The sequence below is a fragment of the Neolamprologus brichardi genome, chromosome 22 (genome assembly GCF_056152115.1).
Source record: "Neolamprologus brichardi isolate AB-2024 chromosome 22, ASM5615211v1, whole genome shotgun sequence".
Classification (NCBI taxonomy): Eukaryota; Metazoa; Chordata; class Actinopteri; order Cichliformes; family Cichlidae; genus Neolamprologus; species Neolamprologus brichardi.
In genome coordinates, this window is record NC_142124.1 from 29,404 (window position 1) to 54,689 (window position 25,286).

The 25,286-nt window shown below is 46.4% G+C and overlaps 1 protein-coding gene across 2 annotated transcripts; it reads left to right on the forward strand.

Moving 5' to 3' along the window:
* The first annotated feature begins 251 nt into the window (after positions 1-251).
* Positions 252-20,273, forward strand: plekho1a (pleckstrin homology domain containing O1a). 2 transcript variants are annotated; one of them, XM_087835041.1, is made up of 10 exons: positions 252-716; positions 1,765-1,914; positions 10,495-10,635; positions 11,970-12,074; positions 12,167-12,268; positions 12,353-12,646; positions 12,788-12,885; positions 13,156-13,318; positions 15,938-16,050; positions 16,351-20,273. In XM_087835041.1, the coding sequence occupies exons 1-10, from the start codon at positions 690-692 to the stop codon at positions 17,126-17,128; spliced, it is 1,971 nt and encodes a 656-aa protein (XP_087691167.1). In that variant the 5' UTR covers positions 252-689; the 3' UTR covers positions 17,129-20,273. The 2 variants fall into 2 exon arrangements, with proteins under 2 accessions (XP_087691167.1, XP_006807802.2); XM_006807739.3 differs by having other exon boundaries at positions 255-716; positions 16,348-20,273.
* Positions 20,274-25,286: the final 5,013 nt, after the last annotated feature.

Sequence of the window (25,286 nt, forward strand, 5' to 3'; positions counted from 1 at the left end):
GCAGAGACCATGTAAAAAGAGAAGGAAGGACAGAGAAATCATGAACATGAAGAAAGAAAAAGAAAACCCTTGCCTCAGTTTAGTTTTATCAATATGTGACCAAATTACAGTCAGAGTGCTTCATACTGTAAAGAAAAGAGTGATACTGAGAAAGGCTTGAAGAAACAGAAGAAGAAAACTAGGGTCAATGTTTGAGGAGGAAGAAGAGTGAGAGATGAAGCTCTGAAGTTGAAGTCCAGACTGATCAGGTCACGTTTTATTCTCTGTTCTTAATTATTTGTATTTGAAATAATTAATGATAATCATTTTGTATATGATTACGTTAAAGCATGTCTGACATTTTATTCTTCATCAAAGCGCTGCTGTAGCGCTCCTCTGTCGCCAGGTGGTGCCCTCGGGCTCCTTATACCTCTAGTAGGCTCCGGTGCGCGTCCGCGTGGGACAGCGGGTGCACAAAACGAGCGAGAAAGAGCATCTGACTCCAAACGCGCGCGCGCGCAAGGGAGGATGCAGTCTCGGTTCAGACAACGGACGCGGAGCTGAAAAAGACGAAGAAGAACCGGGAGAACCGAGCCAACCCGCCGACACCGGAACCACCGGGACCAGTAGCGGGCTGGGCAGCAGCCGCCGGGCCAAACCTCCTCCCTGTCGGTGTGACTGTGCTGCAAGCCCCGGAAAGGAGGAGGAAGATGAAGAAAAGCAACCAAAGCAGGCGGGTCAGTGAGAGAGAGAGCTCAGGATCGATCAGTGTGATCGCTGATCGTTGACTCCGATCGCTGGTGTTTTCTGTCCGTTTGTTTGCGTCACGTGACGCTGCTTTGTGCTTTATTGAAGCTTCATTTTTGTTGAACCTTTATTTAAACACATCTCTGACACAAACTGAGCTGAGACAGGTGATGTGAGGTGAGGGTGGTGCAGTGATGCCTCCACCCTGCCCGGAGCTGCAGCTTCGTTCAGGAAGTTTCTCCTTTTTTTGTTCACAAAGAAAATCTGCGGTTTCAACACCATCGATGACGTCACGATGCCGCCATAGCCATGGCTCTTTCTTTTATTTATTTAGTTATTTTTCTTCTCGTTATTTTGTTTTTATTTCATTTCTATTTATGAAGACAATCGTTACATGTTTACATCTTTGCCTTGTTTTTATCGTATTTCCTACCTGTGTGCATTTCTCTCATTTGCCAGTATCAGGTATCTGTCAGTATAATTTTATGTGATTGATCTTTGTTTCACACACGTGTTTGAGATTCTTCCCCATTTAAACGTCTGATGACAACTGTGTGTAGATCAGGTTCATTCTGCCTCTAATGACCTGTTTGGTATACATTTTTAGAAAGCTCGCAGTGCTCCCATTTATTTTTACCTCAGATTTCTTTTTTGTCTCTCGGCCATTTCGCGTCACCTCTACGTTGTTTACTGTTTTTGTTTCCCACCGAGGTCATTTCCTGTTTCTCTGACATAATTTTGTGTCTTCAAATATTACTCATTTTATATGTCATGTTTATAGCTCTCCTGGGTAGTTTAATGCCTGGTTTAGTCTCTCTCAGGCCGTTTGTCTGTTTGTGTCTTTGAGCTCGATCCTCTCTGTTGTCTTTATTCTTTGTGGGTCAAATGTTTTCTGTCCTACTCTCATTTGCTTATTGCCTTGCCTCTGTGGGTCTTCCCATCTTTCTTAGATTCTTTTGTTCCTCTTGCATTGTATCTTCATCGGTCTCCGTTGGTCTTTGCGTTTCTCTGAATCCTCCTGTTATCGTTGTGTTGTAGGGTGTTCAGGACTCCGGTCCGCTGCCCGTCCAGCAGCCGGAGAAGGTGGGCTGGATCCGGAAGTTCTGCGGTCGAGGGATTTTCAGGGAGCTGTGGAGGAGTCGGTACATGGTGCTGAGAGGAGACCATCTCTACATCTCAGACAAGGAGGTGAGAACAGCGATCAGAGAAACTGGACAGACCCCCTGTGGGCTGCTGGTTCCAGTCTGCTGGACAGGCCAGGGAGGACTGTGGGTAGGCTGTGCCAGACGACAGGTTTACCGGGTGCAGCTAATCCGTAGCTCACATCTCTGATCTAGTTTGATATTTTCTCTGTGGTGTGTTGTTCGGATAAAAAGAGCTCAACAGTTAAACAGAGACTGTAGATGCATCATTTATCATTGTTACAGATGTTTGCAAGGAGAAACAGGTAGAAGCTGTGAGATGGTCCTAAAGCAGAGTGTTTCTTATTTAAAAGTCACAATGCAGTAAAAAGACAAAGAAATGTCATGTGAAACAGAGGAAATGGGGATTAATCCAAAGGAAGATGTAAATGTTTGTGGGTTAATGCGTTTGAGGCCGGACCTTGGATTTTCATCAAGTGAGAGGATCTCGGCAGTCCCGCTATGTTTATTTTCAGCTCTGATGACGCTGAGTCATTTCTAAACAACGGCAAGTCACACAGAGTGATCATGTGACCTCTGATGTCATGTTCTGGCTTCAGAAATATGTCCTGAGTGAAGAAGAGACAGACATAGTGTTTGTGAACAAACAAGACCTCATCCCACAGAGTGGTTTCATGGCAGCGAGTGCTGCTTTTAATCCTGCCGGCTACACACAGCTGGCAGGGGTCATTTCCAGCTGGGAGGGGTTTCAGGGGCTTCCTGAGGGTATCGTCATCTCTGATGTTTCGCCAGAAATCCCTCAAAAGCTGTTTAGGGTTCAAGCAGTAGAAGTGAGCCGCTTTCTCTGAGAGTAGCTTGGCTCTCCTGTGGAGATCAGGTGAAGAGCTCAGTCATTTAAGACTGACTCACTGTACCACTGCTGCTCCTCCACATAGAAAGGAGCCAGTGGAGGACACCTCCCAGGTGTTATGGAGCAGATCACAGACACGCTGCAGATATTTCTGTATGGCCCTCAGCTGTCCTGGGAATGCCTCAAGGAGACTGGGAGAGGAAGGTCTGGAAGTCTCTGTCTAAAGTGCTGCCCCCAACAACCAAATAACAGGTAAAAGATGGACATCCCTTATTTTCTCTGTGGTATATGTCCGTATATTCCCTGAACGCAGTGTGGAGGCAGGTGTAAATGTGGCTGCAGCAGGTGTGTTTGGACTGGGAAGTGTTCACACTGGCCTTATGTAAGCGTCTATTATGCAAGAGCACAGCAAAGATCGTGGACGCTGAGTCAGACTTTGTTCTTGCCAAAACTCTGAGTTTAACTCTCAGGAAGAGGAGGAGGGCAATGTCTGTCAGCTCGTGGACACATCAGGACACAGGAAATGCCTCGCAGCCTGCTTTGAGCTTCTCTATTTCACAGATGGAAACAAAAAGAAATACAGTAAAGGGAAAAGATGCCTGAGGTCATCAGGATCACACACAAACCTGCTAACTTTTAACAGCCACTCAAAATCCATTCACTCAGTAAAACCAGAGCTCCACCTTCTTATGTACAGTATCCTTGCAGCAGTCATATTATTGGTCATGTAATGTCATCAAAATGCTCCAAAAGGCTCCAATAACATAACTATCAGTGCAGGTGATAAAAAAAGTGGCGTAGTATTGTGTAATGAATAAAAAGAGAGTAGCAGTGTGTGATGGGGATGAAACAAACAGTCAGTAACATACAGATAAGTACGAGAGTTATTCTGCTGTGAGCAGCAGAGTAATGACTCACGTTAACCCAGAGAGTGTGTGTGTTTAATCATGACTTGTTCCATCATTACTCGTCATATTTCATCTTGTTCCTGTTCCCTCAGCAGTACGCTAACCCAGAACTTTTTAATGTACATGCCTGAGGGAGGACTCGCTGAGTGTGTGTTTCTGCTCTGTGAGAACCATTTTTACTGTCATTGCTGGGAGCGTTTTGGTTTGTGAGGACATTTCTGTTTTTAGACACACATTATTTTGTTTTCACTGATTCTTGTGGACCGTTCAGAAACGGTGTTGGAATTAATCTTTCAATCTATGCTTTTAGTCTGATAGTGATTTTAGGATGAGTTCCTGCCCCAAGTGGTGGAGTTTAAGTATGACGGGGTCTTGTTCACGAGTGACAGGAGAAGGGAGCGGGAGATCAACAGACGGATTGGTGCAGGGGCTGCAGTGATGCGGACGCTGTACCGGTCTGTTGTGGTGAAGAGAGAGCTGAGTGTAAGACCAAAGCTCTCAATTTACCGGTCGATCTACGTCCCTACCCTCACCTATGGCCACGAGCTGTGGGTAGTGACCGAAAGAACGAGATCGCGGATACAAGCGGCGGAAATGAGCTTCCTCCAAAGGGTGGCTGGCCTCTCCCTTAGAGATAGGGTGAGAAGTCCGGCCATTCGGGAGGGGCTCAGAGTAGAGCCGCTGCTGTTCCACATCAAAAGGAGCCAGCTGAGGTGGTTCGGACATCTGACCAGGAGGAGGCCCCGGGGCAGACCCAGGACACGCTGGAGAGATTATATCTCTCGGCTGGCCCGGGAACACCTTGATGTTCCCCCGGATAAGCTGATGGACGTGGCTGGGGAGAGGGAGGTCTGGGCTTCTCTGCTTGGGCTGCTGCACCCGCGACTGGGCCCCGGATAAGCAGAAGAAAATGGATGGATGGATGGATGTGTTAGTGAAGCCGCTGAAGCACACCAAGTGTTGAATATAATCTCTGTAGTACTGACAAATGATCAGCTCCAACAGCTGTGATGTTTAATGATGTTTCTCAGCTGCGGATTGTAATTGATCTGAATTTAAAGTCATGTTTGGTGTTCAGAGGTTCAGCTGAATGGACCATGCAAGTGTGCATGAGTTATAATTAGGGAAACGGTGCTGGTTGGGGGATAGATCAACATTGTTCAGTGTGATAAGAATTGATAAGAGTTTTGCGATTCTGATTCCATTATCGATATCACTTATCGATACGATTCCTTATTGATTCTCATTGGGTCTCACTGGTTCATCACAATCACTAAGTAGTCGAGCAAATTCATTGCATGCTGTGTGGTCAAGTGTTTGTGCGTGTTGGATGTATTTCCTTTGACTTGATTCCTCTGATGTCATCAGTATTGGGGCTGTTACTCAAAAAAAGTAATCTATTACAGATACTACACAGAACACTTTTTTTAAAGTAATGCAGTATGTTACTTAATTACTCCCAAGAGAAAGTAGTTCATTTTATTACTTTCACATTTCTCTGTAAAATGACCTGACCATATTGTTTATAATCAGCACTGAACAATGTAAACCTGAGGCTACAGCCCCACAATCCAACACCAAAGCTCACAGTGTGACCCAGTGTTCTTTTACTGGTTTGATGTCTGATTTCTAAGGTACAGTTACATTCAGTCCTATAGACTGTGCGCAACAATTGCCTTTAAGTGTTATGATGTAATTGATTCATGACTGTTTCATGATAGTCAGCCTCGGAGCCAACTGTGGGGGGAGGGGCTATGTGCTCAGATGGCCTCTGGCTTTGTCAGAGGAAGCTTGTGTGCACCCGCTGTGTTACACATGGTAGCATTGCAGGCACTATTATCCATCCTCCTGTAAGTGAGGAGACATTCCTTTTGAGTCTTCAAGACAGATCATGTCCTGCCATCCAGTCATCAGAAAACTTCTGAAGATGGGGGTCTCTGTGCAGTGGCTGAAGTCTGTTGTGTAGAGGGTGAAGAGGAAGGGGGAGAGGACAGTCCCCTGTGGTGCTGATTACCGTGTCAGACACACACTGTGGGAGACGTACATATTGTGGACTTCCTGTCAGGTAATCAACAATCCAGAACACCAGAGAAGCATCCACCTGCATCGCCGTTAACTTATCACCCAGGAGGGTCGGCCTGATGGTGTTGAAAGCACTGGAAGAGTCAAAAAACATGACCCTCACAGTGCTCGCCAGCTGGTCCAGATGGGTGTAGACACAATTGAGCAGGTAGATGATGGCGTCCTCTGTTCCGAGATGGGGCTGGTAAGCAAATTGAAGAGGATCCAGATGTGGTCTTACACAGCTGGTCCAGGATGAGCCTTTCCAGGGTCTTCAAAATGTGGGAGGTCAGTGTCGCAGGCCTCTAATCCTGGGGGCCACTGGGACGTGGCGTCTTTGGTACAGGGACGAGGCATGATGTCTTCCACATCACTGGGACCCTCTGCAGACTCAGACTCAGCATGAACAGTTTATGAAAGACTCCACACAGCTGGGGGGCACAGGTCTTGAGGACGCGGGGACTCACTCTGTCTGGTCCAGCAGACTTGCCTGAGTGAAGTCTCCTCATTTGCATCTCAACTTGGTGTTGAGTGAAGGTGATGGGTGGGGGTGTCAGGAATCTCACAGGAGGCAACAGCGCCGCTGATGTGGATGGGCTGGTGTTCCCTGACTGGTCGTTTCCGGTAGTCCACTATCATTTCTCTAGTTTTGCTGATGTTGAGAGTCAGGTTATTTTCCAGGCACCACTCGTACAGTGCCATCACCTCCTCTCTATAGGCCATCTCATCATTGTCTGTGATGAGGCCTTTGATGGTTGTGTCATCCGCAAACTTGATGATGATGTTGGACTCGTGTTTAGCAACACAGTCGTGTGTGAACAGGGAATATAGGAGGGGGCTAAGCACACAACCCTGTGGCGTACCTGTGTTTAGGATGAGTGATGAGGAGGTGTGCTTACCAACTCTCACCACCTGGAGCCTGTTTGTGAGGAAGTTTACAATCCATCTGCAGGTTGGTGTTCCCAGCCGAAGGTCGACGAGCTTCGTGGCAAGTTTTGAGGGGATGATGGTGTTAAATGCCGAGCTGTAGTCGATGAAGAGCATCCTTGCATATGTATTCCCTTTCTCCAGGTGAGTGAGGGTGGTATGCGTTGCCAGGGCGATGGCATCCTCTGTGGCTCTGTTTGTCCAATAAGCAAACTGAAGAGGGTCCAGTGTGTCAGGGAGGGAGGAGCAGATGTGACCTTTGACCACCCGCTCCAGGCACTTCATGATGACGGATGTCAGTGCAACAGGACGGTAGTCATTAAGACAGGACACCACTGATTTTTTGGGAACGGGAATGATGGTGGATGCTTTGAGGGACGTGGGGACCACTGACTGCCTCAGGGAGAGGTTGAAGATGTTGGTGAACACCTCTGCCAGCTCGTCTGCACACACTCTGGGATGCCGTCCGGTCCTGGAGCTTTGTGAGGATTTACCTTTTTGAAAGTCCATCTCACAGCTTCTGTTTTCAGAGTTAAAGTTGCAGCCTCACTGTCCTCCTGAGGGTCGAGGATCTGCTCTCTGTTGTCTGCGTCAAAACAAGCATAGAAGTTGTTGAGCTCGTCTGCGAGAGATGCAGTGGGCTTAACACTGACTGTGTTGTCCTTCTTGTAGTCAGTGATGCAGCGCAGTCCATTCCTCAGTCGCCTGGTGTCAAAGCTGTGGTAGCTGGACTCCATTTTGTCCCTGTAGTCCTTTCTGGCCTTTTTTATGGACTTTCAGAGGTCATACCTGGCTGGTTTTTCCTGTTTCAGTCTTTGTCTGTATGCAGGCAGCAGCAGGAACAATGGTCTGCCTTACCAAAAGCTGGGCAGGGGAGGGGTTTGTAGCACTCTTTGAATGGAGTGTAACAGTGGTCCAATGTTTGATCACCTCTTGTGGGGAAGGAGATGTGCTGATAGTATTTGGGGAGAACCTTCTTCATGTTGGCTCTGTTGAAGTCTCCCAGCACAATAAAGGCAGCTTCTGGATTATTGTTCTCAAGTCCAGTAATGATGTCATACAGTTCGTCCATAGCCGTAGCTTTCTCAGCGTGTGGAGGAATGTAAACAGCTGAGAGGAGAACTGAGCTGAACTCCCTCGGGAGGTAAAAAGGCCTGACTTTAATGGTCAGTAGTTCGAGGCTCTGAGAGCAGTAAGTTTTTAAGATACACACATCTCTAGCCCACAAAGAGTTAACCATAAAGCACACCCCTCCTCCCCTTTTCTTGCCTGAGTCCTTCGTTCGGTCTCCCCGGTAAACAGTGAATCCATCCGGCGTGATGCCGCAGTCGGGGACGCTGGGCTCCAGCCATGTCTCTGTGAAGGCCAGAACGCAGCAGTTCCTGATGTCTTGTTGGTGTTTAATCCGTGCACGCAGCTCATCAAGTTTGTTGTCCAGAGACTGGAGATTCACGAGCAGGATGCTGGGGAGAGGTGGCTTGCTGTTTCTCTGTCGCGTTCAGCACAAAACTCCGGCGCGTTTCCCCCTTTTTGTTTTCCCTCGACGTTGCGCGAGTAAACAAAGGATCCCAAGCAGCAGTGCGTCCACGGAGTCGAAACCCACTGTAAAGACCGAACTGGCTGACGAACGTAGCTCCAAAAGCGTTTGTCTGTCAAAAACAGATTCAACTCGTTAGCTCTATTCTCACCTCCCTCAGCTCCCCTGCTGTTGGTTGGCCTGAATCCAGTGATGGTCTTCGTTGTGGCAATTCCTTTTGTTTGACAAACCAAACATCCCACAATTAAAGGTCCACAAGCCACTGCTGCCCTGAGATAATATTTCGTACACAGGCAAAAGAAGTCCACTGTCCAAACTTGAAAGTTGCGTTTTTATGGTTTATTCATCCAGTTTGGCAATAACAAGATCCATTTTTTGTTACTTCCTGCTGCTTCTCCTGCTCTGGTAAAAAACCATAGGCCCACCCCAGTGCATGCTGGTCCTATACCAGTCTCTTTATTTTTAGAAACAAAATGGCCCTACAGCTCTTACTGACTAATTTAACACGGTAACATCAAACAAACAAAACATTGAAACAAATATTAACCTACAAATAAACTTGTAAATAAACCCCAAAATATAAGTAAACTAACAACAAACGTTAACTAATTTCAAAATAATAAAAATAAAGAACAGATAGCTCCAACAGTCTTCATTCTTCAGTTAGTGTGAGATGTATGATAGTGAAAGATACACTCAGTACACTTAGTGGCTGGAAGTACGCCCAGGTTCTGCTGATTACAGTGTACATACTCATAACTGTCCATAGAAGTAAAAGTTTCATTGTTTGACAGTTATAAGGCAAAGCTCAATGAGGACTTCAACTTCAACCGCTTAAGTGAAACCTTGTATTTGATGCTTTTGCTAAATTGCAAGAATAAAATCTCCAGTTCCTGACTGTTGCTAGTTTTTCTTCATTTCTATTCTGACAGCTGGGTCTTACAACCAGACCTTGGCAGGAGCTAGAGGCGACTGGGAGAGTGACCAGATCCAAAACCCAGAACAGCAGCTAGCTTGACTGTTGCTCACTTTTGTTCATTTTTATTGTGGTGGTCTGCAACCTCGCCGTCCATTCCTGTGCAGGATTCTAGTAATTGTCTTATTTGAGACTACAATTCCTGACTCGCCTAAGTCATCCACTGGCATCTTAGCAGTTGTTCTGTGGTCTTTGGACACATCTCTCACTTGTTTTCTTTCCAGAATCTGAAACTTTGCTTCCTACCTCTGCCAGGCTCGTTCTGTATTGTGTGACTCTCTTTGAATTGGTGTGTAAATACTTCTTACAACTTTGAACAAGTTAAAGCACATTATTAACAGCTGTGTGCTATGGCTCAATAAAAAGATCAGTTTTTCAGGTGGGGGGCTGATAATTTTCCTCCCTGACGACTTTTGCTGATTCTGTTTTTGTGTGCAAAGAGAAATTATTCATGCTTTCTAAAGAAAACTCGTAATTTGAAAATCTTTTCCTCTTAAAAAAAACAGCTGGAAGATTTGACAGAATCTTTAAACTTCTTTGGGGGGTGGGGCTGCAAAATACACAGTTTTCACCTACTACTCCTGTGGGTGCTAGGAAACCTGAGGGTGGAGACAGATTCCACCTGTTCTCCACTTATAAATAGAGGGGAGTGGGCCTGTGTGCGCCCACTGTCCATGAGGAGTTGGGTTTTTAAATCATAAAAAAAAAATCATTCAAGTATAAATTATAATTTGTTTAAAGAAACTAAATATTATAGTTATAGTTGAAATAAATTAAACAACAGGTCAGAATAATAATCTGTTCAAAATAAAATAAAACCGGAGCTTAGCTGTAAAACGGTCAGCTGGCCCTTTAATCTCAGGTGTGTTCACAGATCTCAGACAGCAGCTGCTCAGTGTGTTCAGCCAGCTGTTAACAAACAGTGTGACACACACACACACACTCCTTTGTCGCTGCATCTGTGCTAGCGTGTATGCAGAGCGTTATTAGAGAAACAAACACAGAATTCATTCATCTCTAATCTCAGATTATTTTAACTTGCATGCTTCCTCTAAACCAGGGGTGTCCAACTCCAGGCCTCGAGGGCCGGTGTCCTGCAGGTTTTACATGTGTCCTTGATCCAACACAGCTGATTTAAATGGCTAAATGACCTCCTCAACATGTCTTGAAGTTCTCCAGAGGCCTGGCAATGAACTTATCATGTGGTTCAGGTGTGCTGACCCAGGGGACACGGCCCTCAAGGCCTGGAGTTCGACACCCCTGCTGTCAGCGTTCCTGTACACTTATGTTCTTCCATCATGAACCTGCAGAACTGATCGCTGTTATTTGTAAACCATGATGATGCAGGTGTGTTTTTGTGTTTGCAGGTGAAAGATGAGCGTAAGGCTCAGGAAGTGTTTGACCTGGCTGATTACGAGCGCTCCGAGGAGCTGAGGAAGGCCAAGAGCCGCAGCAAGAAGAACCACAGCCGCTTCACAGTGCTGCGCTGCAAGCAGCCGGGAAACACCGTGAGTCCACCTGTCCGGCTGTTTACCTGTCGTGTTGAGTGTAACTAACAGAATTACAGAATATGTGTGTCAGTGTTTCTGGTTTCATGGAGCATCTGATCCAAAAGTGAAACCTCTGTCCTCGCCCGTCCTTTTGTGTCTTGGTGTTCGGAGATTGCGCTGTCCTGCTTGACCTCGATGGTGGAGTTCCTCCTACATGTGCCTCAGGATTGGTGGATAAGATTTGAGATGTCCTGCCCCATCTGTGTTCTGCGATTGGCTGAGCTGCATGCTTTTTGTTCCTATTCTGAACAGGTTTAATCTGCAGAATCCAATTAGACTGCCAGAGGATGAGTCAGAGCGGAATAATCCCAGAAACTACTGCAGTTTGTCACGCTCTGCTCTTTCTACTTCTACGATCTGACCTTCAGCTTTAATTTAATAAAACAAGAATCTACATTCTGATTGTATAGAGTCAGGATCAGGGTCATTACCTCAGAGGGTTAAATAAACTTTGTGTGTAAATTTGTGTTGGGCTGCAACAAACACTCTATAAAATTTCTAGATGTGAAGAAATTGATGTTTGAGTTCATTTAGAGATCCTACAACTGGAGGTAGAGTAGATGTATTTGGCTAAGGATGATGAAGACGAAGCTGCCAGGCAGGAGCAAAAGAGCAAGGCCTTAAAGAAGATTCATGGATGTAGTGAAGGAGGACATGCAGAGGATGGTGTGACATAGGAGGATGCTGGGATAGGAGGAGACTAAGGTTGATCATCCGCCGTGGCACCCACTAAAGCATGGGGTGTCCAGCTCCAGGCCTCGAGTGCCGGTGTCCTGCAGGTTTTAGATCTCACCCCTGAATCAAATGATTACCGGGTAGTTCATTACCAGGCTTCTGGAGAACTTCAAGACATGTTGAGGAGGTCATTTAGCTATTTTAATCAGCTGTGATGGATCAAGGACATATCTAAAACCTGCAGGACACCGACCCTCGAGGCCTGGAGTTGGACACCTGTGCCCTAAAGGGAGCAGCTGAAACTCATAGAACAACACATAACCTTAAAACTTAAAAGAATGTAAATACTTCTCAGAGTATTTGTGCTTCTCTAATGGCTTTCTGTAAATGTATCATATACTTGCTACAACATGGCAAGTTCCAACGTATGGTGGGAGCTATCTGGTGAAGCTAATGTGCCTTAAAGAAAGCTCAAATAAAAAGTAAAAAACCCAATAAAATATGGATGTTTCATCAGTTGCAAGACTCAAAAACTGACATTTAAGTTCTTGCACCATTTCAGGGGTAAACTATGCATTTCATATGACATCAGATTGGTAAGAATATTCTTTTTGCAGGCTCCAAACCTCGTGTTTCTGGCTGTGAGCCCTGAGGAGAAGGAATCATGGGTAAATGCCCTCAGCATTGCCATCATCAAAGCGAAGAACAGAGTTTTGGATGAGGTGTGGGCTGCTTTTTTCATGGATTCAAATGTTTTAATAACACTTCGGCCACCTTTTTTAACAGGGTGTTAACTCAATTTGTCTGCGTACAGGTGACCATTGAGGAGGACAGCACGCTGGTTCATCCCACCAGAGATCGAGCAAAGATCCCTTATGGTCGCCGGCTGCCGACCAGAGGACATCTCATGGCCGTGGTACTGGGAGCCTTTTTTCCATCTGTCTTTTGGTCTGAATGTTAAGATAATGTTATTGCTATTAAAGTCATGTTCTCACTGCAGGCATCCACCTCTTCCCATGGCATGCTGACACTCGACCTGGTGGCCGAAGAGGATGTTTTTTCACATGACTACGATGGCGACTGGAATAACAGCTTTCGGGTCGACCTGCAGGGGGGCGGGTCTTGTGGACAGATTGGAGTAGGAGGTCGTCAGCGAGCTGGAACAGACGTATCAAAGCTGCGGATGACATCCAAGGAGCCCAAAGTGAAGACTAGCAGTCTGCCCAGGGGCAGTGAGCGGTCCTGGGGAAAGCATCTGGACGCCTCCAAGGTCCACAAGTCTCCACAAATAGAGGTGGGCGCTTCAGATCCACATTAACCTTTTTTTTTTCCTTTTGGAAGCATGTGGCTCCAAGTTTTTATTGAATAGCTTTGCTAAAATGAACACTAAATCACCATAACTGACAGCGACACCTACCTGAATGTTACCTTTCAGGTTCTCCAGGCTCAGTATCGAACGCCACAGCCAGGGAAGAGGTTCAGTATGCAGGGCCGGAGTCGCTGTGCCTCCATGGATGAAGTCCTCTCTTCCAGGTATGACCTGGTAATAAACAAAGTTAGGGAGTAAACATACGCAGGGTTCAGGCTTTCTTCTGCAGAGTATCAGGCTGTCAGGTATTCAGGATACTCAGGAGAAGTAGAGTCCATGGTTAAAGTCAATGTCTGGCCTGCTGGACCCACTGCTGCTCAAGTCTGACTGAACCAGTGAAACCCATTTCAGTGTCTTTGACCTTTATGTCTTGAAATTTTGAAACATCACCTTCTCCACTCTTCTGTCACCCTAACCCTCTTCCTTTTCTCTAGACCAGTGATGATTTGCTCAGAGTTCTGCTCTGCTGTTAGGCGATGTCCAGCTGAAGTGGAAGCGGGAGTCGAGGCCTCGGCCCAGCCTTTGGGTCAGATCCAGAGCCTTATTGCCCAGAGGATGCAGCGAGCTCAGGAATTGCTGGAGGAGATGAGACTGCAGGTTTGACTGCTTCATTCATAAATGTATAGATTAGTTTACTGATCATTTTCATGATGTCAACTGGCTTAGGTGGCAATTATTTTTTATAAGATAAATGACAATACTTGTGCTTTGGATTGACACTTTTAGGTCCACCAGGTGGAAGTTCTATTAATCAGACCACAACAAAACCTGAACTATAGCACTGACATTAGTTCACTTTGTCATAGCCGATTGGATTTGCTGCGGTAGTGGACATTTGTGGATGTGCAGGATAAGCCATGTAAACAAGTAAACTTCACTACCCTTGCAATCAGGCACCACAAATACCTGACATACCTGTCATCACAAGACTGCTCCAGTTGAGTGAATAACTGGAGCTGGCGGGGCCGTCAGCGTTGGACGACCCCGTGTCACCGCTAAATGCATCGCAGATGCTACATTCTGCTAAAGGTCATGAACACATCCTAACACACTGCCCCAATAGGTTATTAAAGCCTGGCCAATCTGTCCCCAGAATTAAGGGATGCACACGGGCACAGGATAACTGCAGCCTTTATTGTACAATCAAAACTGCTCCCAACAATCATAGATGTTTACATTTGCGCTGTAACTGCAATAATTTAATCAACCAATTTGCACTGCAACCTGGGTTTGCCTCTTATCTGTAGTTAATTTTATTTAATTTAATAACTGTACAGTACTCTGTTTATAGTAACCATTGTCCTTGATGTAAATATGTAAGAAGACATTGTGTGTGTTTCTGTTCTGTGTCCTGTGTACTGTTTGTATATGTGTCTTTCTGGCTGCTGTTACAACCAAATTTCCCCTTGTGGGACAATTAAAGGATTATTCTATTCTATTCTACTCACTGACCTTGCATTTAATTTGCAGCGGCACTATGGGATATTATGTATGTCCTCATACACCTTCACACACTCAGCCTCCAGCAATGCCCCGGATCGAACCACTGTCTGCGTGCAGCCTGTGTCCACTAAGGCTGGCCTATACCCCCTTGGTACCTTACCCACTGTATGTCCCTCTCAGACCAAGGGAGGGTGTTGGAAGGCCTGGACACATAACACCCTGCCCACCAACACCACATATCTCTCTGACCTGGTTCAGATCACCATCCCATCTCGGTGTCTCAGATCTTCTTCTTCTCTTTCTCTCTCTGTCCCCTCCCCTGTCTTGCCACCAGCAGGGCTTTCAGCTGCTCCACGACTCTGGAATTCCCTTCCTCCTGATTTAAGAAATATCTCTTCCTTCTCTCTCTTTAAGTCCCAAGTCAAAACTCACTTGTTCAAAATAGCTTATCCCATTATTATTATTATTACACACCTCTCTGTCATCCAGCCCCAGGATTATCCTTAAAAGGGGAGGCATGATTACATGATGAGGTCAGGTGTGTGGGTCAGCCTCCCCTGACACCACCCTTCCTCTGTGGCTGAGCTACAAACCACGCTACGCCACAAACAGAATGAACTCTTTAGGATTTCCTTACCTGGATGATTGAGCATACATCAAGTTAGCTTAAGGTTATTTTGCAAGCACTAGCAGGACAAATTCTCTACCTCCGCCCTGTACCCTGTTTCATCTCCATCAAAGATGAGCCCAACCACGATGGTGTCGTCTGCCGCCAACAGGCTCTGCTGGTCTTTGTAGTTGGTGAGGGCTTGGTTACCTCTTCACACCTGGCAGGGGTTGTTATCAGTGAGGAAGCTCTCTATGCTTCTCCTGTAGGCCTCCTTGTCCTGTTTGATGTCCGTCCTCTGGTAGCGCTGTAAAGAGAACTGTCCCTCAGCCTGAAGGCTGAGTTCTGATCAGAGCCGGGACTTCAGATTTCGTGCCTTATTAAAGTCCCCAGCAACAATATGGATGCCCTCCGGGTGCTCTCTTTGCTGTTTAGGTGTTGTTGGAGGTGGTTGAGTGGCGAGCTAACGTCAGCATTGCGGGGGGCAGCTGTAAACAATGGTAACTATGACTACCATTAGCTTGCAAGGTAGAAGGGCCTGAACTGATTGGACATGAGCTCCAAGTCCCGTGAGCACTGACTGTATATAACTCTACTGTTACGGCACCAGTAGTCTCACCGCCCTTTCCCTTACAGGAGTCTTTGTTGTGGTCCTGATGGTGTAGGCTCTGGCCCGATAACTGCACTGAGGCATTAAGGATTTTTGGATGGTGTCAGCACTCAGTTACAATCTGTAGACAACACGGTTGTAGTAAATCTCTGATTGTAGCTGTTTTGTTTGCAAGGGATCTGGCGTTGGTGATGAAGATGGACGGAAGTGGGGTTTGTAGTGTTGTTGTTTTCACAGCTGGACCTGATAGCCAGCTCTGCTTCTCCACTTTTGTTTCCTCTCCTTGCGCTGTCTGCAACGCTTGCCGCTCCCAACAATAACCCACGGAGCCCTGATGGTCTTGAAACTCTGGTGGAATAATGTCAGTCCAATCCAATGTAAAGGTTCAGGCTGAGGCCGATGTCGATTAGTTCCCGACAGCTGAAAGTAATCAGTGCATTGCAAGAAGAAAAAGAGAAATAAACAACACAAAAAGGGTACACAGTAGCTGGGAGCACTGTGCCCCTATACATCAGCACGTGCTGCCATCTTATATGGGTAATGTTGTTTCTGATAGGAGCTGCAGAAGACCAAAGCAGAGCGAGAACGAGAGGGCAGTTCACCTTATCTGAAGGGCATCAACTCTCCTCGACTCCATCACCTCAGGGGCTCAGAGTCACCTCACTCCAGGTCAGTTTTAGCACCTTAATTAATAATTGACATTATTGATTAGTTCACATCAATATTTGTGATTTGATTTGCAAAGCAGATATATAAAATGTAGATTGCATATCCCAAAATCAAATTCCAAAAAGACTTTTCCCATGATCTGTCTGTTACAGTTTGTTTGATGCAGTACCAAACATATTTGTGTTTGTGGTACTGCAGTTTGTAAAGAAGAAAACACACAAAGTTCTCACATGGTTGGAAAGATTAATTTAATACTGATTGTTGAACTTAAAATCTGATTTTTGTCGCCATCTTTAGCAGGTCATCGGGATCTCCGAGGAGCCGGAGCAGCGACTCTCCTCGCCTCAGAGGAAGAGAATCTCCTCGGTCTAAAGCCAAGAAGAATCGGTCCAAAGGAACTGACTCACCTCACTCCAGAGGATCCCACGCAGCTGCTGCTAAAGTCAGCGACTCTCCCAGGCTGAGTGGCTCTCCTCGGTCAAAGAGCACCGATGCAGCTCGATCTCCAAAACTCAAAGGACCATCCGCCGCCTCTCCCAACAAGCAAGGCAGCTCTCCAATACAGAAGCCATCCGACTCGCCTCTGAGCGTCGGACGATCTGACTTCTCTCAGGTTAAAGGATATGGTTCGCCACGGGGCAGTGAGACCGACTCTCCTCATCCAGGGAGCAATGAGGAGTCTCCTCTTCAGAGCCAGAACTCCCCGACCCTGTCCAGATCCTTCGAGTCCTCACAACCAAGAACCCCTGACAGCCACCACCCCTCCCCACTTCCACCAGCAACCCAGCTGTCTGAGGATGACTCGGAGGTGGAGCAGAGGCGTGCCGAGGCTGAGCGGCTCCTGGAAGAGGCTGTGTCCTCGTGGAAGGAGGCGCAGGAGGTCCTGCAGGAGGTGAAGGAGCTCCAGAGCCAGACTCTGCGGCGGCAGCGTAGGAGGACCTATGAGAAGATGGCATCGGCAGCAGCGGCCGCTGGTATACCTGCACCGAGCGGCACGGCAGAAGAAATAGACGCGCTCATCTCGCCGACATCACCAGAGGACAAGGAAGATCCAGGGACACCTGAACGAGGAGTTTGAGTGTTCAGCAGTGACTTCTCGATGGAAGTAGCAGCGTTTCTTCAGCACGCAAACAGAAGCCTGCTTCAAATTCTGTCTCCATGTTTTAATCTGCGGACGGTGCACGTGACCACACAGAGCAGGATTGTTTCTGGGAGGGTTAATGGCTTAATCCTCCACAGTGCACTAAACAGGAAGCGTGTGTGTGTGGCAGATGTTTGACGCACACACGTTTGACAGGGACCCTTTCCCCTTCTCTTCCTCCAATGGTGCTGCATGTTTATCTTCTTTCTCCGTCCTCCTGAAGGCAAAAAGATTTTCTGTTTATCTGTTGAACATTTTTGTTTTGTTTTTTTTGAAGAAAACCTTTTCAAGATAAGATGTCAGCGTTTATACATCAAGAAACTTTTTGAATTAGACAAAAAGACAAAGTCACTGAAGCACACTACGAGCACAGAGGGGAGTTTGCTGGAAGTTTCCCCAGACTTTCACTCCGATAAAACATTCATGTATTTGCTAATGTCATTGCTAATCTTCAAAGTTGTTGCTCTCTGCTTTCACTGTAGCAGAGATTCCTGTAAACGTCCTTCCAGCTCTTTTTAACCTCACAGGATTTTTGTAATCTGTGGATTTTTCTCAAAAATCAGGGAGTTTAATGTTAAACAAAGACACGAGAAGCAATAATGACACAAAGTCTTTACCTGTTCATGTGTTGCAGTTTACAAAAAAGAACTCAAACTCTGCATTCTGCAAAAAAGCGGAAATTTAATTTGCACACTTGGAGCCCAGCAGATGCTGGATAGCATCAACCAATAAACAGCTGACATATTTGTTGTACACAGTGAGACATTTGCTTTAATGAAACATACATGTGACATAGAAAAAGGCCCAATAAAGTCTAATCAACAAACAAACAAACAAAAAGTGTGCCAGCACATCCACCAAATATAAGAAATACGAGCCTTTAATCATCTACACAATAAGTTACTACTTCAGTATATTTACCTTCCTGTTTATCTCTTTAAATATTAGTGTAGATAATTTCCTATTAAAGCTCATAAAGAATTTAGGAATATAATGGAGACTTAAAGATACAAAAATTACATGGAAATTGTATAAATCAGCAAAACTAGTTAATTGGAAAACAAGTAGGTAAACAAACCAATGAGAAGGGTGAATGAATTTGTTGGTAACAAATGAATAAACAGTGGAACAGACACATTAATCAAAGGTTAAAAGAAAATACAATTAGTAATGTCAGTTTGTGTTGCCTACATAAAATATTTATTACATTTAGTGTTTTCAAGGCAATTGATTTGTTACCGTTTATTCATCAGGTTAAGTCTTTTGTAGTTTCTGTCCTCCAAATAAACCCATTTGGGTTTGTTGTTAATCATGTTCTGAACACGTTTGTGCTGGCAACTCAGGCATAAACATGCCCAACATGTGATGCATCTGTTAAATGTGTTTCACCAACAGAAATACCTTTCTGAGATTGTTTTTGTTCAGCTGCACGATAATAATCGCCCGTTTTTACCAGTTTATCAGTGTAGCGCCAGATCATCAAATATTTACAGGAACTTTAATATACAAAGAAATATTCATAATCTGTACTGTAAACTTTGTTGTGTCACTATGTGCTGAATACTCAGAGACGAATTTCACTTCTACAAAGCTCCACATTTATGCATTTATAAACTTTGAAGCAATGAAAACTGTAACGTTAGCTGCAGCCAAACAGTTCAGTCTCCAGTTAAAGTTTAACGTGTCCTGCTCATCTGCAGCATGACTCCTCACACTGCAGATACACACAGCAGCCATTTTATTGGTCAGATGGTGTCATTAAAAATGGCATCAACAGCACAAACGCAGTCGAGAGGTCCAGTTCAGGGACTCGAGTTAGTCTCAAATCACGAGACGCTACAGCATTGGAGATTTTTATACCAGACTTTCACTTTAAGGTCCTGTCTCTTTGAACAGCCCCCAAAACCCCTGCAGAGGTGCAGCTCCCAGGGCACAGAGCTTTACCTCATTGTCAAAGGTTTACGTGAAATTCAAACTTGTACTTCCTCCGTAGGTTCTGGTACTGAAAGCTTGACAGCTTGATTTGTGGTTCCTGTTGAACAGATTTTATTTCTCTTGATCTTTTTGCACATTTGAGCACTGAAAGACTACATCACGCCAGAAATCTTTGGACTATGAGAAAAGATTCTGATGTAGTTTGAATGACTGCACCTTGTTCCTTCACGTTTGTTAAATTATGGAATACATTATTTAAATGTTCTTTTTCTGATGTAAATCTGTATGGTAATGTTTTTGAATCATTGTAAACAGCATTGCTTTTGAGGTAAATGGCACCAAACGAACACTGATGATTTTCTTGTGGGGAGCATCCAGGGCTCGTCTTCACATGCAAACTACAAATAAGCTAAACTGGTGGAGGTGTGAGAGTGTTCACCAGACTCTGTTCATCTCTTTTATTTGTGTTTACAGACAGCAGGAAGTATCCTGTCAACATGTCAGCTCTTTATGATTTAGGGCTTTTGGACCATTAAAGCTTCCATACTTTAGGCTGACATCATCATACTGTCCACATTTATTCATAGACATCGCGCTCAGCTCCAGGTGTGTGCGCTTTATGGTCATGAATTTCATAGACAGCTGTGGATTTCATATTTTTAGGTCTTTTTGTATCGAGGGTAGAAACAGCCAAATTCAGAAATATACATATATATGTATATAAATGACTAGTCTCTAAAAGCATCTCTGCTTTTTGCAGATTCAAATATTCAAAATATTTATACAGCGCAAAATCACAAGAATAGTTGTGTCAGGGTACTTTTATACTGTAAGGTACAGACCCTATAATAATACAAAGAAAATGGGGAAAACCCAGCAATCATATGACCCCCTATGAGCAAGCACTTTGGCGACAGTGGGAAGGAAAAACTCCCTTTTAACAGGAAGAAACCTCCAGCAGAACCAGGCTCGGGGAGGGGCGGGGCCATCTGCTGTGATTGGTTGGGGTGAGAGAAGGAAGACAGGATAAAGACATGCTGTGGAAGAGAGACAGAGGTTAATAATAACTAATGCAGAGAACAGTGTTGGGAAAGTTACTTTTAAAATGTATTCCACTACAGATTACATGGCCCAAAATGTATTTTGTAACGTGTTCCAAAAAGTTACTCAATGAGAGTAACGTATTCTGAATACTTTGGACTTATATATATATATATATTGTCATGCTTTTCACAACTACATGAACGTACTATTGCTGTGTGATTTATTACTATTACTGAAGGTTACTCGCCATACCAATACCAACTTGATTTTTAAATCTTAATATAAAATGAGTAACAGTAGGTGGACATTAGGCCGCACATTTTGCAGCGACCTCACATAGAAAACTATTTCTGTATCAGTGATATGTTTTCTTTTTGTCTGTTAATAATCATGTGGAACTGGACATGATTATTTGCAGCCAGCAGGTTGTTAATGCTATTAGTCTAAAAACAGCACGTAAATATGATACATGCTCATCCAACTGAGCTAAACCTTGGTCTTGCTGCAGCATTTTGGATTAGCTGAAGGCTTTTCAGGGAGTTTTTAGGACTTCCTGATAATAATGAATTGCAGTCGTCCAGCCTGGAAGTAATAAATGCATAAACTAGTTTTTCAGCGTCACTCTGAGACAGGATATTTGTAACTTTAGAGATGTTGCACAAATGGAAGAAAGCAGTCTTACATATTTGTTTAATATGTGCGTTGAAGGACATGTCCTGGTCAAAAATGACTCCAAGGTTCCTCACAGTGTTACTGGAGGCCAAGGTAATGCCATCCAGAGTAAGAATCTGCTTAGATACCATATTTCTAAGCTTTTCAGCGCCGAGTACAATGACCTCAGTTTTATCTGAATTAAGAAGCAGAAAGTTAGTGGCCATCCAAGTCTTTATGTCTTTAAGACATTCCTGCAGTTTAACTAATTGGTGTGTGTTATCTGGCTTCATGGACAGATAGAGCTGGGTGTCATCTGCATAGCAGTGAAAATGTATGTTCTCTAGCATATCGAGACTATCTCTCCACACTGTTACATATTCCATATGTACAGGGTACGACCCCCCTTGGTCGTGGCGTGTGGATATTTCTTTAAGACACTCCGGCACGCCCAGCCATGCCCCACAACTTACGTATAAAACAGCTGTGTGGACGTGACACCGGTGATCGTTTGATCTCCACTTGGTGTGTGTGCGAAGACTGCTTACCTTGAGAGTGCTGTGTGCTTGCATCCTCCGTGGGCGATGTATCTCTCCCTTCTAGGTATTCCCCTGGTAGCCCCGGTATTCCCCTGGTAGCCCCGGCCTGTTAGGTCCAGCTGTCAGCTAGCTGCGGCCCGCTCTCCTTAGCCTCTCTTGCGGGGAGACTCGGCGCTCGGAGCGAGTGCTGTCGCCTGGGCGCCGGGTAGCTTAGCCTGTGGGCTGCGCGGCGGCTCACGGCGTCAGCCTTGCTGTGTGACTGCTGTCAGCTAGGCTGCTGTGACGCATCAACCCGGGGGGGACACGGCTTAGTGTCGCTAGCGTGTGCTGTCAGCTAAGCTGCTGTGAGCCATACCACGGGGGGGAAGGTGCTTCGGCGTACTAGCGTGCGCTGTCGGCTGGGCTACTGTGAAAGCATACACTGAGGGTAGCATAACACATAGGGGAAAAACGGTCACACGAAGTGTGAACGGCTTCAGTGTTGCTATCGGCTAGCTGCTGTAGCGCGCTACACAGGGGTCACGCGGCTTTGGCGTTACTGTTACGCCATCGCCTGCTTGCTCTGCTCTCCTGCGGCTGTGTGCATAAACGCCAACAGCAGAGGCTGTGTCCCACTCTTCCCTGACAGTGAGGTGAAAACGCTTACTTGCCCTGCGGGGATAAACAGTGGGTTTGGGATTCAGGCTAGGGCGGCTAACTGCTCGCACTTCCCCGTTGGTGTGTGGCCCCGCCCCTTGCTAGCCACACAGCATGGCGGGCCACGCCTCCCAAACTTGCCTTGAGTGTGGCATTCCTATGCCATTGGATGATGGGCACGAGCACTGTGTGCTGTGTCTGGGTCCTGAGCATGCTTTGCTGGCTAGAGAAGCCCCCTGCCTCGTGCATGAACTGTTTTATTCTGCCTGTACGGACTAAGGATGCTCGTGCTAGGTTTTTTTCTGTCAAGCGACCCGCACCTCCCTCATCTCAGGCCTCTCAGGCGAAAGTGAGAAAAATTGCTGCTGCTGATGTGGAATCTAGTCCCGCAGCTCCATGGGCCGGGTCCTCTTCCCTGTTTGTCGACCTGCCGGGCCCCTCCCGTGCCTTCCCCTCCTGTGGCCCCGCCTCTGAGCCTGTGCCGTTGGATGTGGAGTATGGGGAGGCGGACGTTGACGAGGCTTCCGTCCTCTCCTCCGATGCCGCCCACCTGTCTCCCGAGGTGCCCTCTGCTGGTTCCCCTGGCATGGAGTCTGGCCAGTTGAGTTTTTTTCAGCTTTTGGAAAGGGCATGCCAGGGTGCGTCAGGCCATCGCTGCGGGGGACTGGTTCGCTACCATCGACCTGAAGGACGCCTACTTCCAGATCCCTATCTGGCAGGGTCACTGGCGGTTCCTCAGGTTCGGGTTCGAGGGGCGGATCTTCGAGTTCCGTGTCCCCCCTTTGGCATTTCCCTGGCGCCCCAAACCTTTACCAGGTGCATGAATGCAGCCCTTGCTCCTATGAGCAAGGCCTCCCGGCCTCGGTCATTGACACCATGCAGGAGTCTCGGGCGCCTTCCACCAGGGCTGCTTAACGCTACCGCTGGTGACTGTTCGCCGCCTGGTGCGCAGCCCACAGGCAGGACCCCCATGGCGCGACGGTGGATGTCATCCTGCGCTTCCTGCAGTCCCAGCTGGAGGCTAGCAGGGCTGCCGCCACATTGCGTGGCCTGGTGGCTGCCATTAAGGCTGTTCGCCTCGGTCGCTCAGCAATTAGTGACGCCGATGCCATCTTGATTTCCCAATTCCTGAGAGGCGCCCGTCGCCTCACGGCTCATGCGCCAGGGTCCACAGTCCCCCCCTGGGATCTGGACCTGGTCCTTGGTGCCCTTGTGCGCCCTCTCTTCGAACCTCTGCAGGATGCGGAGTTGAAGTGGTTGTCGCTCAAGACTGCTTTTCTCCTCACTATTTCGTCTGCTAGACGAATTGCCGAGCTGCAGGCCCTGTTGGTCCATCGTGACTGTTGCAGATGGCTGCTGGACGGTCAAGGGGTGGTCCTTCAGCTTAACCCCGCCTTCCTGTCGAAGTCCCTCTCCGATTTTCCCCTCTCCCAGTCGGTTGAGCTGCGGTCAGCTCCCACTGACGGTCTGGATGAGGAGGTGGCGCAGCGTCTCCGGGCCCTGTGCCCCGTTCGTGCGCTGACGCTGTACATTGCTTGTACTCGGCCGTTTCGTTCCACGGACCAACTGTTCGTTGGGCCCACTCTATGCGTATTGTGGCCACTTCCTAGGCTTTGTGGAGAGGCGCCTCCCTCTCCACTATCTGTGAGGCGGCAAAGTGGTCCTAGGCCTCAACCTTCACGCGGTTCTACAGCTTGAATGTGGCGTCCAGCCCGTCCTTCGGGGACCGGGTGCTGGGTGCCTCTCGGTGGTAGCCTTACCCCGGCCTGCCAAGCTCCTGCTGGCTGCCCGGGAGCGGTCAATTGTTGCGGTTCCTGTGTCTGGCGGGACCAGCTCAGGCTAGTCTTGCGCCTTACGGACTGCGCCTCCACCCCCGGCTCAGTCTTCACGTCTGGTTTGGCCCTGACCGGGGTGGTGTGTACATATGTGTAATTGTACATAGTTCTTTGGTCTTTACTCTCGGCGGTTCGGTTGCACTGTCTCCTCACGGGGTGTCTTACAGAGTTACCCCATACATATGGAATATGTAACGGTGTGGAGAGATAGTCTTGATATGCTAGAGAACGTATGGTTACGGTGTAACCTTGGTTCTCGCTCTCTCTCTCTCTCTCTCTCTCTCTCTCTCTCTCTCTCTCTCTATATATATATATATATATATATATATATATATATATATGTATATATATATATATATATATATATATTAGGGGTGCAAGATACACAAAATTCACGGTTCGGTTCGGTTCGATACTTTGGTGTCACGGTTCGATTATTTTTTCGATACAAAAAATGTTCATGCCTTTTTAATTTGTCATTTATTAAAATTATAAATATATATATTTAACTCAAAAGTACATTTTTTAAATTTGATGTTGCTGAAACAACAAAGTAATAAAAAAATAAATCTGATCAAGAAAGCCCTCATCTTTGGAAAAGAGAGTTTATTACAGAGAAATGTCTCTTTCCAAAATAAAAGCTCTACTATACGCTTCTTCTGGGCTATATTCTCAGCAGCATATTAAACATATCAGGTCCCCATAAGGAGAATCATGTGCTAACGGCTGTCTAAATGACTCGGCTAAAGTTTGTAGCATGCGTGCTTGTTGTTTTTGTCTGCTTCCACTTGTCTTTGCACGAGGATGATGTCGGAGTAAATGTGCAGTCATATTCGTTGTGTTCCCACTAGTGCTGTCAGCGTTACTCTCGTTGAAATGACGTTAACGCCACAACCCGGCAAATCTCCGTTAACGAGCTACCGCGGATCGCCCCGTGCGTGGGGCTGGACGGCAAACACGTTAACGAGCTAACTGCGCTAACGCACTAACACACTAGTAATTGAGCATTGCGTGGCACATCCGACATACTGTTTTACTTTTGTCCATGACGCGCTTACCTTCAGGGTCATGCTTCACATGAAGACCAAAATAGTTCCAAAGGCCAGATCTGAATGAGGGTGGGGGAGGTTCAATTTGCCATGTTGCAACGAGCTTAGCTTCTGTCTTGCTAGCTTGTACTGCGCTCAGTGAATCTGCGTTCGACTATTCCGCCTAGGCTGCACTGTCGAGCGCAGATCCACTGAGCGCTCAACACAGACAGCATCGTCAGAAGGAAAGTTGATAAAATAAATTAAAAATTTTGTATTGTTCGATACATATGCGTACCGAACCGAAAGCACTGTATCGAACGGTTCAATATCGATACGAGTATTGTTGCACCCCTAGTAGCTACACACCACATCTGTGAGTTCATCCAAATCACAAGTGTTCTCTTGAAACAAGGACCAGTCAGTG

Bases quoted from the DNA above. Each gene is read 5' to 3' on its own strand.
- plekho1a (XM_006807739.3), top strand. From the start codon at position 690: ATGAAGAAAAGCAACCAAAGCAGGCGG. The intron at 12,075-12,166 runs GTGTGGGCTGCT...GTCTGCGTACAG, and splicing joins AGAACAGAGTTTTGGATGAG to GTGACCATTGAGGAGGACAG. The intron at 13,319-15,937 runs GTTTGACTGCTT...TGTTTCTGATAG, and splicing joins TGGAGGAGATGAGACTGCAG to GAGCTGCAGAAGACCAAAGC.